The sequence below is a fragment of the Otolemur garnettii genome, unplaced genomic scaffold (assembly GCF_000181295.1).
Source record: "Otolemur garnettii isolate 467f Iridium unplaced genomic scaffold, OtoGar3 scaffold00011, whole genome shotgun sequence".
In the NCBI taxonomy this organism is placed as follows: Eukaryota; Metazoa; Chordata; class Mammalia; order Primates; family Galagidae; genus Otolemur; species Otolemur garnettii.
This window is the reverse complement of record NW_003852406.1, coordinates 5058948-5079382: the sequence shown is the minus strand read 5'-3', so window position 1 is coordinate 5079382 and position 20435 is coordinate 5058948. Positions and strand designations below refer to the sequence as shown.

At 48.8% G+C, this 20435-nt stretch overlaps 1 protein-coding gene across 1 annotated transcript in view; it reads left to right on the top strand.

Moving 5' to 3' along the window:
- Positions 1-211: 211 nt before the first annotated feature.
- MYO5C (myosin VC) overlaps positions 212-20435 on the top strand; it is a 106069-nt gene continuing 85845 nt past the window's right edge. The window contains exons 1-6 of the mRNA XM_003784366.1: positions 212-257; positions 9826-9936; positions 13517-13682; positions 14177-14321; positions 17034-17190; positions 19818-19961. Coding sequence (XP_003784414.1) covers positions 231-257; positions 9826-9936; positions 13517-13682; positions 14177-14321; positions 17034-17190; positions 19818-19961 — 750 coding nt within the window. The 5' untranslated portion in view covers positions 212-230. The remainder of the gene's footprint in view (positions 258-9825; positions 9937-13516; positions 13683-14176; positions 14322-17033; positions 17191-19817; positions 19962-20435) is intronic.

Genomic DNA, 20435 nt, shown 5'->3' with positions numbered 1-20435 from the left:
CGCGCTCGCCGCGGGCTCCGAGCGCCGGACCCCGCCCCTTCTCTCCTCCCCGCGCCGCCACCTCGGGAAAGTGAACAGTAGATAGCTGGAAAACTTCGGGCAAGATGGCCCGGCGGTGACTTAGGCGGCGCCCGCGCAAACAACGACCTGAGCCCGGGCCTCAGAGCCACAGGCCGGGCCCCAAGCATTGGACACTCGCGGCCGGCGGGCCGCCTGGGCTTCTCTAGTCCATGGCGGTGGCCGAACTGTATACGCAGGTAGGAGGGTCCGCCCGACCCGGGGAGGGCGCGCGGGAGGGAAGCCGGCCCGCGCTGGCAGTGCTCATACCTGGCGCCCGGGCCACACCTGTACACCAGGCATGGGGAGGGGCCGCGGGGACTAAAGAGGGCTCTGGAGTGATCCGGTCCCTGGCCACGAGAAAGGCGTCCTCCGACCCCGCACACCCTCCTGAGTCCCCTGGGGCTGGGGAGACTCCTCCTGCTGCTCCTACCGTGCGGGCCGCGATTTCCTAGCGTCCGGGACGCGCGCGGTCCCAGTCTTCTGCGGCTGGAGCATCTCGGCCCCTTCTTCCCTCGCCACCAATGGAATTAGAGTTGCCCACAGGGCAACCTCAGACGTGGGCGAGGCTTTCTGACCCTCCCTGGAGCTCCTTCAACAACTCGGCATAGAAGTTTATAACCACAATATGCAGGATGCTTTTTAGAACATGCGTTTAAGTTCATCTGATGCCTGAAGCTGAAGCTGCCTGGGCCACACACCAGTAGTGGTCTAGAATATTTTACCACTGAGAATGTGAGTCATCATATATGTAGCAGCGCTTCTTCCGTCTTCAACTTCTTGGAAGTAAAAGAAAAGTCTTGAACAAAACTATTCTTAGAAGATAACTTCGGGGAACAGAGAAAAGTGTTGATGATCAACCTATTTTAGGTGACACCATTGCCTTCCTGAACAGACAGGTGTAGGCACTCCTGTTATCAAGTTCCTGAAACCTCAGTATTTATTAAATGTAGGCACTCCCGTTATCAAGTTCCTGAAACCTCAGTATTTATTAAATGTCTCAGAAGTACCAGGCACAATGTGGGAAGAACGGATACAGAAGAGTTTAACAGAGACAAGCTTGGATGGACTGAGAATCTAAGAATCCCAGAGACTCAAAGAGCCTTGATGCCCGGCCCTACCAACCTTTTGTCCAGGTAGACACCTGTGCTCCCCAAGGCTTTCACAGCCCTTCTAGTGGTCAGTTAGCCCTGACTTTGTCAAGTCCAGAGGTGGGACACTCCCCCTCTGTGGAGCTGCCTGATTGGGTTTCAGAGTGCTCGTTTGTTAAAGAGTTCAAACTGGGACAAACAGAGTGAAGGAGCTGTGGCTTTGGGGCCACACGTGGCCTTCTGGATCTTGGAGTAGAGCCTTTTGACCCAATCCAAATTTTACGAAGCAAATCCTTTTCATAAGCTGCTGATTGTGCTGGGATGCCAACTCACAGCACTCGCCTAGGTCCGACTTTGTGACTGGGACACTTAGCCGCCTTTTATCTCCAGGTGTGCTCTTCCCTGTACAATCTTAGCCGCACCATGTTTCAAAACAACCCATTTCTGTAGCCAGAGGCAAACCCTGCCCCTGCTCAGGGTTATGAGTGGGCTGTTCCTTTCGGGCTCCCTGTGACACTTCCTGCATTCACCCCACAATCTCTGGGGCTGCTCCACCATTTTCCTGGCTGTTACCTGCCAGGCCCTGTCCGACCTCCCTTCCCACAGTGGCCCTGGAGGACAGGCATGCCATCCTCCATAAAGCAGATGATGCCTTCCATACGTAATCCTGCGTGCTTGGGGGAGGTTAGAAAGATTTTTTTAAAGTGATCATCTTGCTTCCCTCCAGGACTTTTTTGATTATTGAGAAATGTCTGGTAATTCCCTGGAAGGCATGAAGGAGCCAGATGGGAGATAGACCTGACAAGGAACTGAAAAGGAGTTAGGTCAAGGGTTTGTTCTCTGGGGAAGGTTCTGGTTGGGGCTGGCAGAATCAAGGTTTTTGTTTTAGGAAGCTGGGTAGGCCAGCTGTGGAGGAGAGAGGCTGGGACCAGTCGGGTAGCTGAACTCTCGGGTCACCTGACTGTCAGGGAAAGAATCAGAGCTGCAGTGTCAAGTGGAGACAGGTGGGAACCAGAGACAGGACTCGAGTGTGAGGGAGGGGTGCACCAAGGACAACACCTGAGGTCAGAGTCTGTATGACTAACAGTGGGGGAGGGGTGCCTTTGAAAGAATTAGAGCCATCAGGAGGAGGAAATATTTCTCAGGAAAGTCATAGGCAAGTTTGGTTCCTGCTGGGATTGAGTGGTGAAGAGGATTCTGGGGGAAGGTGCACTGAGGATGGGAGGTCTCAGAGGTGGCTGTAGAGGATCCCCCTGCAGTGAGGGCCTCACCAAGAGAGGGGTAAGGTGGGGAGAGGAGGCAGCCACGGACAGGACACTGGGACAGGAGAAGGTGAGCACTTGAGATGGTGCCAGCACAGAGGGGGAAGACGGGAGAGCTGGCAGGAAGAGGAAGAGGAAACTCTGGGAGCAGGTGCAGTGAGAGTGACAGGCGCTGCTAGTTCAGGTGCAAAATGATCCATCTCTTTTCGAAAGCGATTTGGCAACATGCCTTAGAAGTGTTCCAAGCAGCTGTCCCACTGCTTACAATCCCTCTCAGAAAAACCGGTCTGGCCATTCTCCACTCCAGCTTCTCTGGAGGCTCCGGTGGGTCTCTTTCAAGCTTCCTGACCAGCTGTGAGGTTCTGACTCTGTGTCACCTCCCACTCCTACCTCCAGTTCCTACCTTGGTTCTTGTTGGGCCAAACTTCTCACAGTTCCCCCAGGCCCTTGCCTGCATGCTCCGTGGTCCTCCATCTGAGGACCCTGTCTGCTTTACTCAGCAGCACTGCACCTTCCAAATTCAGTTTGGCCAGGTCTGTCCTGAGAAGTCCTCGGCCCCTCCACACTGCATTATAACAGCTCATTATATCCATATCTCTCCCTTTGACCAAGAGCTTCTGGAGAGTAGGGAGCAGTGAGGGCTCCATGAATGTTTGAGGAGTGCCTGCGTGCATGAATGAATGTTTCTGCTACAGAAAAGGCTAGGGACATGACTGTGATGGTATCAATCATGTGTATTTTTGTCTGAAAGTCATTGAGTATTTCTCAGGTGCCAGATGCCATCCTCATAATTTTATGTGCCTTCTCTTATTTCATCATATGTTAGATGTTCTCCTATTTTACAAGTGGCTCAAGTCCAGTAAGTTGCCTAGGGTAATATAAAAGTGATGGAGCCAGGATTAAAAGCCTGTGTTCTTAATATCTCCCTCCACCTGCCGCTTGGTGCAATCACCTTTTCTATCTTTCTTTTCTTCAAGGGATCTGACATTTTCCCCCCATAGTGGACTTATGGGAAGTCCATTCAATTCCTAACCACCTTCCCTGACACTTGCTCGTATGTTATATTATTCCTTATAAGAGCTAAAATGGAGCCAACCTCAACATCCAACAAGAGGGGAAGAGTTAAGTAAACTATAGAAGACTCACACAATAAAAGTGTATTTAAAATGCTACTTATGGAAAGTTCACAACAACGTGAAAAAATGCTTACGTGACAAATGGAAGCACAGAAGTTGCATATGCTGTGTGGTCATAAACGTATAAAGTTGTGTAAACCGAGGAAGAAGACCGTATGTATCACTGACTACGGACCATGCAGCCAATTGTTCTAGGAGCTGCAGAGAAGTCAAGGAGGGTGGAGGCTAAGAGTGGGTCATCAAATTTGGCTGCTTGCGGGTACTCAGGGCTGTCTCTTTCAGTAGAACTGTGGGGGAGAAGGGGAAGACCTGACGTGGTCACAGCTGACAGGAGGAAACACAAAGGTTTGCAGTCTGAAGGTGTAAGAAAGGCCCCAGGCATGGAGATCCTCAGAGCAAAGGAAGCCCAGGGGACCAAACTTCTGTGAAGGGGTGGACAGGACTGAGGGTTGAGGAGAGCAACAGGACCACCAACCTTCTCTGTGCATCATTCCAGACCCTTCACCATCCAAGCCACCATCCTCTGGGCAGACTTCCATACCCCAATGCCATCTCAGGCTATGGTGTGCTCAGCCACGAGTCCCATGCTTTATGGGGCTGCCTTTCTTGTGAGTGTCTCAATGCAGCACTGTGTTGGTGCTTTGTGTGTTTTAAACAAAGGTAGTACATGTGCTTTGCCCCATGGAAGGCACTGGGTGCCTGGTGGCTTGAGGTAAGTCCTGGTTCTGCCCCCTACTAGCCAGGTGACACTGGGCAAGTTACCCTGTTTGAGTTTCCATTCCTATAAAATGGATTAATAGTGCCTACTGGCTTAATCCACTGCAGGAATTAAACGGTCACTGTAAAGCCCTTAGCACAATACCTGACATGTAATGCTTAATAAAGATTTGTTGTTTTTTATTTTCTTGCTATTATAATGCAATTGATTTTCGGTACCTAACTGCTGGACTTTGCATTTATCTCTGTTACATTCGCCATCTTGTTATTTAGTGCCCCAAGTTTCTGTAGCTTGTCAAAACCTTTTGAATCTTGGCCATGTGTATCTAATTAATCATTCCATCTGCTTATTTAATACATGTGCTTTTTTTCATCAACTATATTGGTGAAAGTGATGGATGGAGTGGTCGCAGTAGAGCACTGTGCACACCTCTGGAGACCTTTCTGTTTTTAAAGTGACTCTTGCTCGTTATTGAGCCACAGATCTACTAATTATAATCATTCAACCATCTGTTTCTTTCGCTTGTGCAAGAGGAACTCACAGATATCTTCAGAGGAGTCCTGCTGAAAGTCAGATGAACAAGGTAAAGAGAAGTATTTTGACTGGTCCAGGGCTCTGTCTGAAATAAGGTGAGATGTCATGAGCATCCATTTGGCCGTTCTAAACAGCTTTTAGACTTCTGTATATTAACAACTCTGGAAAATTAGATCTATCCATTTGTTTATGGGTAGTTCAAAAGGGCAAAAAGGATCAAAAGACTAAAATACCAACTTGAATCTTAATTGCTGCAGTGGAATCACTGGGGATTTGAATCTTTGTTCAACAGCTGTTTATGGAGTACAATCTATAGGGAACCACTGTGGTGGGTTCTTAGCACAGAAACAAGGCTCCCAAGCTCACATGCCCATGGGGAGATGGGAGGTGACCCCGATACCTGAGCAGAGCAGACAGCCCAACACAGAAGCATCCGACCCTGCCTGGGGGGAGGTGGCAGGAAAATGCCACAGATGAGGGGAGTCTTGAGTGAGGCTTGACTATCAGAGCTGTCTATTCACTGATGCGGAGAGGACTGTGGAGCCAGGGTGCAGGGAGAGAAGTGCACCGTGGAGAGCCAAGGAAGAGCTTGGCATGGTCCAGAAATTGCTAGTGGCTTGGGTGGCAGCAGGCAGAGGGTGGATTGAAAAGGAGGTGATCCTGAGTAGGAAAATCAGCTATAGTGGTGGCTCCTGGGGCCTGGCCACTTACCTGAATCCACAGTGGGGTGACTGTCAAAGCCTGTCAAAGTCTTCTTGCCAGGTCCCCCCATGGGAATTCCCATCCTTCCTGAGTAAGGGAGTGTGTGAGTGCAAAGACACCTGTGCTCTGCTTGGGTGGGGAAGTCCCCAGAGGCTGCTGTACTAGTCAGGGGGAAATTGGTGGGCCAAGCAGGGGTAATTTGTGGCCAGTGAGGGCAGTGAGGGGGGAGACAGTGAGAGCTGTTTACCAGGTAGCCTTCCAGCTCCTGGTGACCAAATTGGCATGAGACGTGGAGGGGGAGCCCAGCACTGTCCCAGACTTCTGACATGAGACCCTCAAGAGAGCTGGAGGTGGGGAGCGGGTTGTCATCATTCAACTTTGGAATTGATGAGCATTCAAGGACATTTAGGAGCTGATGTCTGGGAGGCAACTGGAAACGTGATCTAGAGTTCCATCGTGGGATCTGGGCTCAAGGTCTCAAAGATACACAGGCTCCAGGCAGTTGTGGAAGCTTCAGAAATAGATGGAACTCTCCAGAAAGAGCCCATGAGAGGAGGCTGGGAAGGACCTTGGGAAACACGGGAATGGGGGTATGGGAACCAGCCTGTGAGGACCGAGTGAAGAGGAGGATGCAAGGGAGCGGTGTATGACCATCTGTCTCCGCTGACCTGGAGGGTGGAGGCTCCCTTCTAGGCCAGGAAGTGGCTCTAGGAAGGAGACCAGGGTCATCCCACCTCGTCCCATCCTCTATGCAAGCCTTCAAGGCATTTCTATGGCTAATGGCCATCAACACAGAAAGATGCCCTTCTCCTCTCACCTGTGCAGGTGACATGGGTGGCTTGGGCGTGCCCAAGCCCCAGGGAGGTTCCGTGGTCCCTATTCTCTGATTCGAAGAGGAGGACACAGGAGAGGGCAGGAGGTGTGTGTCCAAAGAAACCTGTGCTCAGCTGGCTGGCGAAGCCCTCGGAGGCTGCTGCACTAGTTAGGACTGGCAGGGCCAGGTGGGGGCTGATTTGTGGCTTTGGGGGCCATGGGGAGGGGCAGACAGGCGGGAGCTTGGGCCTGCACGGGAGAGGACACCAGGACAGCATGGGAGGGGGCCCCTCTCTCCCCTCAGCTCAGCTGCAGGGCTTGGGGAGGTGCCACACTCAGAGAGCTAGTCACGTTGTTTGCACAGACGGAGTCTATTTGTGTAAATGCTGTGAAGTAAGCTCTTCCTGTGGTTTGAAGCGTTGCCTTGTGGTAGAGGAATGTGAGGGGAGGGGGAGAAGGCATGGGTGGAACGCGCAGGCTACTGAGCAAACCCTGCTGCTGTTTACTTACCAGGCTGGGCTCAGCTGCAGGCTCAGTGCCCGGCACATATGCCAGCAGGGACAGCGGGAGCCCGGGTGTGGCAGCCAAGGAGTGGTTGGTCTTCACTCCAGAGCAGCAGAGTGATTCCTTCTGTCCCAATTTAATGCTACTTTGAGCTAAAGCTAATCCTAAACTGGCTGGCAGAGCATGTGGACTCAAGTACAGGGTCGGTTGCAGTTGAGAGTTCAGGATTCCTTTCAGGGCCGGACTCATTTAATGACCACGTTCAAACAGGGAGTCCCAGGCTGGAACCCCGTCCTCTGAGACGCTCGCTGTGTGGTGTTTGGTGAGCTGTTGCCCTCTCTGTGCTCTAGTCTGGGGATCAGTAAAACAGAAGAATAGATTGGCCTAGAGATGTTCCCATTCCTTCTCAAGGCCCCAGCCTGCAGCAGGTTAAGGGCCTTGGGGACCTGGGCTCCCCTCAGAAACCCCCTCCCCGACCTGTTTCACAAGGCAGATGGCCACTGCTTCCTTGGAAGTAAGCTTTCTGCAATGTTTTAGATACATTTGACAAACAACTAGGAATAGAAAATCTACAAGGACCCTTTCAGTTCTGAAATTCTGTAACAGCTGATTCTTGATAAATTGGGGTATTTTCATTTCAATGATTTGAGCTTCCTGAGGTTTAGCAGTACTTACTGGTATTTCCAACAGCAGACCCGATGAGGGCAGTGCCAGCCCACAGCGACAAGGATGTGTGGTTGGCTGTGCGTGGGCCTGTGTTTCTTTGTACAGCTTCTGTCCACCTGTGTGTGGGGGAGGCCTTGTCACTGCCTGCCAGGTCATTCTTCCGCGCTCTCTCTCTCTTTCTCCATCAAAATGTACCGCCCCAGATCACATTTCAGCTAGCTCCTGCTTTTTGCTAGCTGTCAAAGATTAAAGCAACTCCAATAACTCAGGCTTACCATCGTGTTCATGGTAATATCAGTAGTTTATTCCTTTTTATTGATGAGTAGCAAGCATTTCGTCGTGTGGATATACTCACAGTTTTATTTTTTTAATTCCTTCTAATGTGAGTGGACATTTAATGTATTTACAGTTTGGGGCCATTATGCATAAAGTTACTAAGAACGTTCATGTACAGTTCTTTTTTGTGGACATTTTGACATTTGTTTTTAAAGATTAATATTCATTGTTCTTTTATAAAAAGTAATATATGCAAATTATAGAAATACATCGAACTATAATGAAGAAAATTAAAATGCCATAATTTTATTGCCCGGAATTTGTATTGTAACTGAAAACTACTAAAGGTAGGATCTCTTAACCCAAAGGAATATGGCTTCAGAGTAGGAGGGTGTCAGCAGCCCACTGGCCAGAGGCTCAGCTGGCCATGTCCTGGTCATTATCTGGCAGTGATATTTGTGCCCTCAGCTGGGAAGAAGCAGAGACTCACGAGGAGCAGCATCTTAATTGCATCTGTTCCCTGGAACTTAAGCTGGTGTCTGGTGCAGATTCAGTGCTTCGGGACTGTGTTTGAAAGGACGGCAAGAAATGTGCACCATCCCCTCCACAGGCACAGAAGCTCCCTGTGACAACAGGAGTTTGCACACTTCACAAGTGCCTGATTCAACAAGTCCATCTGTCACAGCAAGGGTCAGTGCCCAGGAACACTGTTCCTTTGGCCTGTGAGTGTATGGAGGTGGGACGGAGATGCCCCTGCAGGACACTGTAGGTGCAGGCCTCATGGGATACCTGTCCCACCTCTGTCCCCGGGGAACTTGGAGGCCCTGGGGCCAGTTCTCTCTGGGAAATGAGGGTTGGATGTAGGATGGCCTCTCAGGGTCCATCCAGATCTGGGGTCCTAGCTATTGGGCCTTTGGGTCAAGGAGCTTTCCTAGGTGCTATTTGATGTCCCTAAGCAAGTCTTCCTAAGTCTTGTTCCTGTCAGCCTGGCTGTCCTAGCACTCAGGGTCTCCTACTGGGGTGGGGGCACATGAGAGCACTCTATGGACCTCTTCTTATAAGGACACTAATCCCATATTCCCATTGGGTCAGGGCCTCACCCTTATGACCTCATTTAACCTCAATGACCTCCTAAAGCAGTGGTTCTTAACCTTCCTAATGCCTCCTAAGGCCACCTTTAATATAGTAATACAGTTCCTCATGTTGTGGTGATCCCCAATCATAAAATTATTTTCATTGCTACTTCATAACTGTAATTTTGCTACTGTTATGATTGTGATGTAAATATCTGATATGCAGGATGTATTTTCATTGTTACAAAGGGGTTGCGACCCACAGGTTGAGAATCGCTGTCCTAAAGACTCTCTCCAAATGCAATCAGTTTGGTGTTAGAGCTTCAACGTGTGAATTCAGGGAGGGGCACAGTTCAATTCCTAGCACCTAGGTCTCCGTGCAGACTTGCACGTCAGTGCTGAGCCAGGTGAGCCAGTTAATTGCCTTTTGGGACCTGATCAGAGCGGCTCCCTCTGCTCTTCTGCATTTCCCGCCATGCTTGGCTGCGGCCCAGCGTGATAAGACCATAACAAGGCTGCTGTGGCAGTACTTCTGTAGCATTTTACAAAGTGCCTTCAAATCTGTAGTCTAATTTAACCTCCCAGCAAAACTGTGAAACTGGTAGCATTGTGCGCATTTTATGGATGAGGAAAACGAGTCACCAGAAGTGAAGTGTCTGGCCTAGAGCCCCATTGTTAATCAGTGGTGACCAAAATCCCTCTGCTCCATGTCCTATAGACAGCACTGAGATGTTTCCATTAAGGGACTCATGGATTTCTTTCCCACCCCCAGGCTTTCAGCTTCAAGGTGTACCTAGGAGGCTGTGGAATTCCGTTGCCTATTAAATGAAGCAGAGAGGCTGGGGTGTTGCAATGCACTAAAGATCCCCTCATAAGTAACACTTGGATAACGTAGGCCACACAGAAAGAAGCCTTCCTGGGTCTGTCCACGTAATGATCTCTGCTTTTGTTTTTAAAACCCTGAAAGTAATCTTGTCTTCTTTTGTTGGGCAGTACAACAGGGTTTGGATTCCGGATGCTGAAGAAGTGTGGAAGTCTGCCGAAATAGCAAAGGACTACAGCGTCGGTGACAAAGTCCTGCGGCTCCTGCTGGAGGATGGAACGGTGAGGGGCCTTGGGATTCGCAGCCACAATGACCTATAAAACGGTGACTGGGGTGTGTAGGGGGAGTTGGGAACACACAGTCCCTGTGGAAGCAGCCCAGGGGAGGGCCTCAGGTGGCCTTCCTCTGTAGTGAGGGTCCAGGAGGCAGCACAGGACAACAGCCACCAGGTCTGGCCCTGCACCACCCCACAGCACTCCTTCACGCTGATTAGCCATTTTGGCTTCATGGGTCACGGGGGAATTGGAGAGAAGTCATTTGAGCCCAACACATAAACTGGTAGAAAGAAACCTCAAGATGAGAAGAGGAAGAAAAAGGTCAGGAGAGAAAATAAGCAGGGAGAGGGAGGAGTGGGGGAGCTGGAGGGGCAGGCAGTCTAGGGGGATAGAGAACATGGAGGGGGGAGCACCAGGGCGAGCGTGGGAAGACAGGGTCCCCTAGCATCGGGTGACATTCTGAGGAGCCTCTGTGAGGGCAGGTGTGCTAAGGAGGGGGGCCACAGGCGAATTTCAGCAGTTGTTCCCGGGGGTGGCGTGTCTGGCCGGGCCGTTCCCTCAAAGGCCGAGTGTGCCTTCTGGTCATGCCGCTCCTGACGATGTGGCATCTTTAAATGTCTGTCCCAGTCCTTCTTTCCCAGCTGTAACAACAGCCCACTGGACCTCTAGTTAGGGGGACCTTATGTTTTTGAAAATTGAACATCTGGATATAGCACTGGACAGTGAATTTGTGTTGTAACTGGATTCCAGAGGTGGTCTGGGGATTAACATATAAATATTAAATGCTGGAATTTGCATAGCACATAAATGACCTCTGTAGAGCTAGGACACGATATTCCCAATCAGACTGTCCCAGATTTGGGAGATATTTCCTGAGCTCCTGGGAAGGGAGACAAACACAGCAGCTAAGGGCACGTCTCTACAATCGGACTGTCTGACTAAGTCCGTGACAGTGGACCCCTCAGTATCCTCACAGGTAAAAGGGGGTTAACAGCCACACACTGTTACAGGGTTGCTGAAGATCGGAGAAGGTAGGCTCGGCACCTGTGGCTCAAGCAGCTAAGGTGCCAGCCACATACACCTAAGGTGGCGGGTTCGAATCCCCAGCCCGGGCCTGCCAAACAACAATGATGGCTGCAACCAAAAAAATAGCCGGGCGTTGTGGCAGGCGCCTGTGGTCCCAGCTACTTGGGAGGCGGAGGCAGGAGACTCGCTTGAGCCCAGGAGTTGGAGGTTGCTGTGAGCGTAATGCCATGGCACTCTAGCCAGGGGGATAGCTTGAGGCTCTGTCTCAAAAAAATAAATAAATAAATAAAAAAGATCGGAGGAGGTGATCCAGATGGCATGCAAAGGCCTGGGAGCACATGGCCCGGGAGGCCGCTGCTCCCCTCGAGCCCCGCCTTTCCCATCAGTTACTCCTATGCACAGTGTGGGCTGGGATCAGGGATCAGATGGCTTTGTCTGGGGAGAGGATTCTCGAGGCAGCAGCTGCAGGGGCAGTTTTCTGCTGCAATAATGGCAGCAGGGTTTCAGGTGGCTGCATTCCCGACCTTGAACCTGCTGCCGGGGAAGAGGGCAGAGGCAGATGGGGTAGCGGGCAGCCAGACTGCTGTTTACCTTCACCCTTTGTCTATACGAGGTGCAGCAAAGCCTGCTTGGTGTAGGGAAATGTCACGTCTGCCTCCGTCAGCCTGATGTTCTTCACACAGTTTCTGCCCTTCTCCAAAGACTTATCTGTTCTTTCCTTCTCTCCCTCTGTTTCTCTCACCCACAACACTCACATAGGTTGAGCTGGAAGTAGAGGTTTTAAATTTAAAACAGAAAAGAGAAAATCTCAGGGAAAGTAAACATTAAAGTATGAGAAGCATTTTTCTTGACTCTATTCTCAAAATAAAAGTGTGTAGGTTGAGAATATTCTGGTTGGGGACAGGCCCACACATAATCGCGCTGACGGCAGGAGAGGGGGTGCCGCCGTGAGGGTCTGCACCCCTTTCTTTTGACTGCCCTGCGCCGCTCACCTGTTGTAGAACAGACCTCCGCACCTGCCAACCAAAGGACCTGTGTGATCTTGGACAACAAACTCAATCTTTCTGAACTTCTCTCATTAACTCTTTTATTATTATTATTATTATTATTTTGAGACAGAGTCTCACTCTGCACCCTGGGCAGAGTGCCGTGGCATCATAGCTCACAACAACCTCAAACTCCTGGGTTCAAGTTGTCCTCTTGCCTCAGGTACATGCCACAATGCCCGGCTAGTTTTTTCCTATTTTTATTGGAGACAGGGTCTCACTCTTACTCAGGTTGGTCTCAAACTCCTGAGCTCAAGCAATCCACATGCCTTGGCTTCCCAGGGTGTTAGGATTACAGGCGTGAGCCACCACACCTGGCCAGTGCCTTTCTTTTTTGGAGACAGAGTCTCACTCTGTGCCCCAAGTAGAGTGCCACGGCATCATCATAGCTCACAGCAACCTCAAATTCCTGGGCTCAAGCAATCCACCCACCTCGGCCTCCCAGTGTGTTGGGATTTCAGGCGTGAGGCATAGTGCCCAGCTTCATTAACTGTTAATTGAGGGAGTCAGGTCCTCCTTGGAAGGCAGTTTTCAGGTTGAAATGAAGTAATCAGTGCTGAGTGCTTGGCAAGAGGTCTGCACAGTGGCACTTGCTAAGGGGCAGCTGGGCCACCTTGTGGAGCTGGCCCAGGGCCAGAGCTCAAAAGGAGACCAGTGGTACTGACTGAATACCGGACACCTGGGAAGGTGGAAGAGAAACGAGCTCGCTGGGTGGCCTCGCTCAAGTCACTTTACCTCTCTGGGCTTCCCTCTCCTGACTTGTGAAATGAAAGTGAAGGAGATAGAGCCCAGCACCATGAGTGCTGTGAACTTCACCTTCGTTCTGCTCAGGCGGCTACTTTAGGAAATCAGGTTCAATTGGCAGAAGAGGAGGATCCTAGGAGTTACTCAGCCCAGGGCCGAGAATGACAGGAGCAGGCAGGCCTTAGGGGAGCCGTGAGCCCTCTGGCAGGTGGGGGGCTGCAGATAGAAGTCACCTGCTGAGCCGGGGCCTTGCAGATACACCACCACCCACATGGGCCCCCAGCTCCTCCTCACCGCCAAGCATGGCACCTCTGATACCTGGCGGCCTTCCAGCTGTAAGGCCATCATGTCACTTTAGTAACAGCATCTTGTTTTTCACCAAAAACCCACCACATCCCAACATTTAAACTACAGAGGAATGGAGCCCTGGATCCTGCCCATGTGGTTTCCCTGTCACCCCTCACTGAGGGCTCTGAAACTCTGAGGACCCCTCATCTAGTCTAGCTCCTCTTCCCTGAGGAGAGACATAAGGCCCAGAGAAGGTGAGTGACTTGCCCCAGGGCACACAGCCAGTGTCCTTGCCCTCTGGCTCCTCTTTTTTATTACTCGAAGAGTCAGCTTCAAAGATAATTTTGTCATGCAATGTATAAGTCTGTTTTTCAGTGTCAGCAATCACTCCAAAGTGGGGTGGTTACGACAAAGGACAGAGGCTCAGCAGGAACACCAAAAATATTTTATTTCCAGATCTGTGATTTCACCTTCATCCACAGGAGCTGGATTATTTGGTCGATCCAGAATCTCTGCCTCCACTCCGGAATCCCGACATCCTGGTTGGCGAGAATGACCTCACAGCCCTCAGCTATCTCCACGAGCCCGCAGTGCTCCACAACCTCAAAATCCGCTTTGCAGAATCCAAACTCATTTACACCTACAGTGGTAAGGACAGCCGTTCTAGGAAGTCGGGAGTGGCGCTGACACCTAGTGCTTGCTGTCCAGGGCATTGCAATTGTGTTCTGTTATGATTATACTGAGCATCTAGCGTTATAAAAAGAAATGTCTAGGTGGGGAGAATCTTCAACAAAGACTAAAGCTAGACTGCCAAGAAAAAAAGGTGTGATCAAACTTGTGTTTTGAGTTTCTCATTGGATTTGATACCGTTATTACTTATTTGGGGCAATGATATTATCATTTAATTTGTGAATCACAGAACTCTGTCAGCTTGAGGACATTCCCTCCTGTCATCTCATCCAACCATCAGAATAGCTCAGAGTTGTAGGTGATCAGGAGGGGAATTGAGATTCAGAGGATTTGGTAACCTGCCCCAGATCACGCAGAAGGTTCAGGAAGTGGCAGAGATAGGTTTCTCATAAGAACCTGGAGAGGTGGGTGACAGTAAGAATCTCATAACCGCATCTAGCATCTTTCCTCAGGAATCATTTTGGTGGCCATGAATCCTTACAAGCAGCTGCCGATATATGGAGACGCCATCATCCACGCCTACAGCGGGCAGAACATGGGCGACATGGACCCGCACATATTTGCGGTGGCGGAAGAGGCATACAAGCAGATGGCCAGGTAGCAGGGCTTCCTCGGGCTCTGCCAATGCTCCCTGCGTCTGCTGGCCTCTCACGGTGTAGGAAGATGTCTAGGTTGGGCTCATCAAAAGGTCAGGCCAGAGGGACCGCAGATGGGTACCTGACCTGGCTAGAACAAGTTTTCTGCTTGGTACTTACAAGTCAGTCTGGGAATAGCAGATGTTTCTCTTGCAGCACGTTTGGTTGGAGGAAAATTGATTTGTTCCTCAGTGTGAGATGTCTAAGCGTTTTGTTTTTGTTTTACCTATTTAAGGAGGCAGAATCTGATGGTAGACAAGCACAGGCTTTAGCTACAGGAGATTTCAAGCTGCATCCTAATTTTGCCATTTGATTTTTGTATGGCCTTTGGGGAGTTCTTGTTTTGCTAGTGAACAGCCTCCTGTGATCAGGCATCATGCACACGCTCCCATGGGTCATCTCGCGCGCCCTTGAATAGTCAGCCGTGTAGACGCCTGGGCAGTGAACCGAGCTTCAGAGAGTAACCTCCCCAAGGTCAGACAGCAAGCAAAAGGCAGAGCTGGGGCTTGTACTCAGATTTTTTACTTCTGAATGTAATTTATTTTCTCGTAACTGTCCTCTTTTGGCTTTAATGTCCTCATCTGTATGGTATGAAGAATAAAAACACCATCTTATCTTCACAGCCCCTCTGCAGTTTGCAAAAGAACTTTCACATGCAGTGGTCTCCCGTGAGGCCTGTAACTAACACTCCTGGGAAGTCTATTGAGCCCCTTCATTGCCCACATTTCACAAATGACTCAGACCTGCTGCCTCTTCACTGCACAGCCCTGGGCACAGCACTGGAGCTCAGTAGCTCTGTGATCTGGATGCTCAGAGAACACCCTTTCCTGCTTCTGTTGCTTATTTATAATCTGGGGGAGAGTGGTGGGTTAACGGGGTGGAAGTGTGTGGTCCTTTCCTGCGGAGAAACCTGATGGGCAGTCTGGGGCTAGGTTGAGCAAGTTGTCAGGGATCCAGCAACATGTCTCCAGGGTGGGACCCTTGTCCTCGGGGCCAAGCTAGGGCTCAGTCATCTCCTCTGTACTCTTGGTGACAAGGACCCATCCCAGAAGCTCCACAAAGTACTTCTGCTTCCAGAGCTTTGGCCAGGACCTGCTCATATGGCCACGCCTGGCTGTGAGAGAGGTTGGGAAACCCATCCTTTCATATGGGCAGCAGCGTGCCCACTAACAGTTGGCATGTAGCCTGAGAAGGAAGGGGAGGACAATCCTGGTGGAGAGTTAGCAGTTTCTACTGCACTGAGATTCCTTCCAATCTTAAGACACCCATGGCTTTGGGATTCTCCCTGGATTCCCACAGGTCTCCTGGGAATCTTGGTGATCAGAGTCTAGGTGTCAGCAGTACAAGGTCCTTGGAACTGGAGGGCTGTGCTGGCTTTAGCCCTGAAGAGCAGGTTTCTCCCTGGAGGTCAATCCGTGTAGCTGTAACAGTGGTAAAGAGCATGAGGCAGGTCTGGGTTGGCTTTGCTCCATGCTAGACTGGGAATCAGGAGAGCCTGGCTTTACTAACCTGGTCCTCTTCCATGCGGGGATGCTGGTATGTCTTTCACCTTCTCAGAGTCTCTTTCCTCTCTTTGAAGTGAAAGGATCAGACCAGGGATCTGTGTCCAAAGTCTACACCAGTACTCACATGAGAAGCTCTGACTGCATCACCTGACTCCCTGAATTGGACTCATCTGTTAATTAGATACCTATGTCATCAGATTTTGTGATGCCTGAACGAGAATCTGTGTAAACTATTCCAGGCATGTAGGCAGTGCTAAGTACACACAGCAGCATTATAAGGTTCTGCCGCCGCAGTCTTAAGACATGAAAAGTTTAATGCATTTTTTAAAAAGTCTCTGAATTATGTAACACAGCCCGTTGGCTTACAGAGCACATATGCTCCCAAGCATCTTTTGAATAATTGCTCTCAAAATAATCCTTTGAAATGTTTTTATATCTAAGTGGGACATGCAGAAAGGAGTTGACGTGAGGCCTAAGGCTACTATCTTTAGAGGCCTGCTTGCAGGTGGGCTGGTGGCTAGCCTCTCATTCCAGGACGCTTCCCACCATCCCAGGGACAAAGTGGCTCTTCATACCTAACTTCTAGCTGTTTGTGTAAACAACGTGGTTTATGCTGAACTCTGCTTTCCTTCTCGGAATCTGCAATTTCTGTGTGCTAGGCAGAAGGTGAGTACTGAGTGTGTAATGGGCTTCTTTGGTAGACAGGGTGTGACACACACCATCAAATCCTTTGCTAGAGGAATTAAGTGTGTCCCATGTTGATCTGCCAGGGAGAAAAACTGTGGGAAGTTTGCCTCTGGCTTCCTCTGGACTTGGCCCCACGCCCCTCTTCCCTCTGCTGATTTTGCTTGGTGTCCTTTTGTTGTAACAAATCTTAGCGGTGTGACCATCTGCTGAATCCTGTGAGCCTTCCTAGCAGATCACTGAACCTGGATTTGGTCCCGAACCTGCAACACAGGAAACATTGCAGGACACAGACTTGTGTGTTCTGAATGACCCCATAGAATAAAAGAGTCTGGAAGAAAATTCACTGAAATGCTAGAACGGTTACTTTAATGAAACAAAGTTTCTCTTCTTCCATCTTGTCCCCATTTTTCTTAATGAACACATGTTGCCTTTTTAATGAGAAGAAATTAACACATAAAATTCCTTTCATTTATTTGCTTTAGAAACAACAGAAATCAGTCCATAATTGTAAGCGGGGAGTCGGGTGCTGGAAAGACAGTGTCAGCTCGCTATGCCATGAGGTACTTTGCCACCGTTAGCAGGTCGAGCAGCACCGCCCACGTGGAGGACAAGGTCCTGGCGTCTAATCCCATAACCGAGGTGTGTGCCGCTGGTGGGTGGGTAGCAGGGGCCTGGGAAGAGCCAGCATGTGTGATGGAGGTGTGGGTTGGTGTGTGTGTGTGTGTGCTGTCCTTGCTAATTCAAGTTCCCAAGCTTTAAAGACCAAAGAAAGGCAAGGCAGAAAAGACTCTGGAAGTCTGCTGTCCAGAGGAATCTGAAGGAGGTGGGGGGCAGGAATTGCTACTTTCAAGGGTCTTTCCTCTGCTATCTTCCAAGCTGGAAATTCTGCCATCAGATTTCAAGAGGGCCCTGTTTACATTTACATCCCAGGGGAAATGTCTCCAACCACAGATATCATTGGTGTACTGAGATCACTGGTGTCTTGTAGCCAACTGGCATCACTTTTCACAAGCTGCTTGTTAAATTCTGAGGAAGTTTGTAAGCTTGTTGTTAAACCTTTGATAGTTTGAAATCGGTCGTGATAGGAGGATTTACACCTTACACATTGGCAAAGGCCACACATCAAGTCTCTCTGTCCTTCATCAGCACGTCACTGACAGGGCAGAGGGTGGAAAGGCTGGCCGAGAAGGTGCCCAGGGGTAAGGAGACACGCCTCCAGGAAGAAGAGGCATTGAAAGGAGCAGGAGGGGCCCCACAGGCCGACTCCAGCTGCCTCCCAGAATGGGAAGAGGATTGATTTAGATGTGCTTGGAAGCAAAGAAAATAAGAACATTCGATTCCTAGACTTTGTCTTGTTTTCTTGAATCAAATTCCTCAGTGAATATTCTTCAGATCACCTTCTTTGTTTAGGCCACTCCGCCAGATAATGTGGGAAGTGGTGGAAAAGAATAAGACCCAGTTCTGAAGCGTAAGACTCCTCTAACCTAAGATTATTTTCAAATTACATAGACGCATAAGACAGGAGGGACACAGCTGAGAAACATTGTGACACTCGCTGTCCAGAGGCAGAGGCTCACCAAACAGAAGCATAACTTACAATGCGAGGTAGCGATCGGAAGTTGTGAAGAGGCACAGTCAAATGAAGTGGCCAAGGGATACTCTTTTCCCCTCTTTTTAAAAAATTGTATTTATTTATTTATTTATTTATTTCAGATTGATATGTGGGGACAAAAGTTTAGGTTACATTGTTTTTTATTTTATTTTACATATACATGTGTTTGTTAGGTTTCCATTTTTTGCTTCACAAAATTAAAAAGGCTTAAAATTTAACAACAATAACAATGTTTAAGATAAGGACCAGAAATAAAAAACCTCATAAAGAACGAAGATAAATACATTCAGAAAAGGAATCAGACGATTGCTGCATCAAAATAATAATAATAATAATAATAATGCAAAGAAAGTAACATTCACATTGTCAAATAAGAGTATGTCTATTATAGAATGCTTTGACTCTGAGGTTCAGTATGGAGTCATTAATTAACTTCTAGGCTACATTGTTTTTGCTTCCAAGGTAAAGTTCAAGTTGTAGTTGAACCCTTCACCCAGGGGGTGTGTTATATACCCCAACATTGTGCCCTGGTGTATAATTTTGTGTGATTCTTTTGTGTCCCCTGCCAGACTGGAAGCTCCATGAAGATAGGACCATGTCTAATTGGTTCCCCTTTGCTTACCGAGTAGCACATAGCAGACGTATGAATGGGATGTGTGTATAAGCGTGTCCTTCTAGATGGAGGGTGCTCAGGGACCGGGAGAGGACAGGTAGGGGAGAGCTGAAATTCCAGACAGAAGTGAAAAGCAGACATTGTGCCCAGAGAGCAGTGGGGAGAGAGGGAGCAGTTTTTGGTTGAGTGGAAAGTTTGAGTAGGAAAACGATAGGAGGTAAGCATAGGAGTAGAAGGTGGGTGAAGGATGTGATCTGTGAACGGAGCATCTGTAATATTTGGGACGTGAATGAGTTAGGGCACTTTTTATTATTTCATTTAATTCTCCCAACTCTGTAAGTGTTTTAGTCAGTCAGGCTGCTGTAATAAAGTACCACAGGCCAGATGGCTTATAGGCAACAGAAATGTATTTCTCGACATTCTGGAGGCTGGAAGCCCAAGATCAAGGTGACAGGACAGTTGGATTCTGGTGTGGCCTCTCTTTGGGGTGCAGACTGCTGTGTCTTCTTATGGTACCTGAAGATGACGGGAAAAGAGAGCAAGAGAGCTCTCTGGGCGCCCTATTACACGCTGCTAAATTCTATCCATGAAGACTCCACCCTTATGACCTAATTACCTCCCAAAGCCCCTTACCTTCTAACCCCCAGCCAACATTCATATGTAGAAATATTAGAATTTCAACATGTGAATCTTAGGCATGTGCAGATATTCAGTCCATAGCAGTAAGATGTATATTATTCCCATGTTACAGGTAAAGAAATGAAGACTTGGCAAGATGAAATGACTTTTAAGGCATCACACAGATGGACACGAGTACCTGTGCTCATTCTGATCCTCCTTGGGTCTCCCAGGGAGGATGAGGGGGACCTGGGGCAGCAGGCTCAGGATGTGTCCTTTTCCCTGTAAGCCTTGGGCCACTTCCTTCCCTCCCTGGCCCAAACCTCCATCTGCAAATCAGGCCCTCCCCCAGTGCACTGGATTGAACTATACTAGGAACTGCCCCAATAATTTTGTTGTTACTTCAAGCCCTATGTTTTGTAGGCTGTTGGAAATGCCAAGACCACCCGCAATGACAACAGCAGTCGGTTTGGGAAATACACAGAAATCAGTTTTGATGAGAGAAATCAAATTATAGGAGCCAACATGAGAACTTACCTCCTGGAGAAATCCAGAGTTGTCTTTCAAGTAAGGATAAAAGTATTCATTTAATTTTCTTTTTCCTAACTTATGGCATATTGTTTATATTTATATAGCCATTAGAAAACCTACATTGATCTGTGGCTCAAAGAGTAGAGTTTTCTGTCTTTCTTTTGCAATCTAGTTTATTTTTTGTTTATTAAAAATAATTTTAAAAAGAAAAAGAAAAATGGATAGGTGCAGTATCAGACAAGTTATATGATTGAGGGGAAAGGTTACAGCTTTTGACTTTGAGCCACTTACAAAATCCTTTAAGTTTATATGTCAAGTTCATCTGTGTAGACACAAAAACTGTTTGAAACAGACAAGGTTGTCAGACACTTTCTTACTGGGAAGGGAGTGGGATCAGAACTCTTGAGAGGGCTTTAAGAGAAAGGCTTCTTTATCAGTAAAAGGGAGACAGTTTTGCCCAGGAGAAAACAACAGTAAGCCTTGTATTACAGGAAATCTCTCAAAAATTTC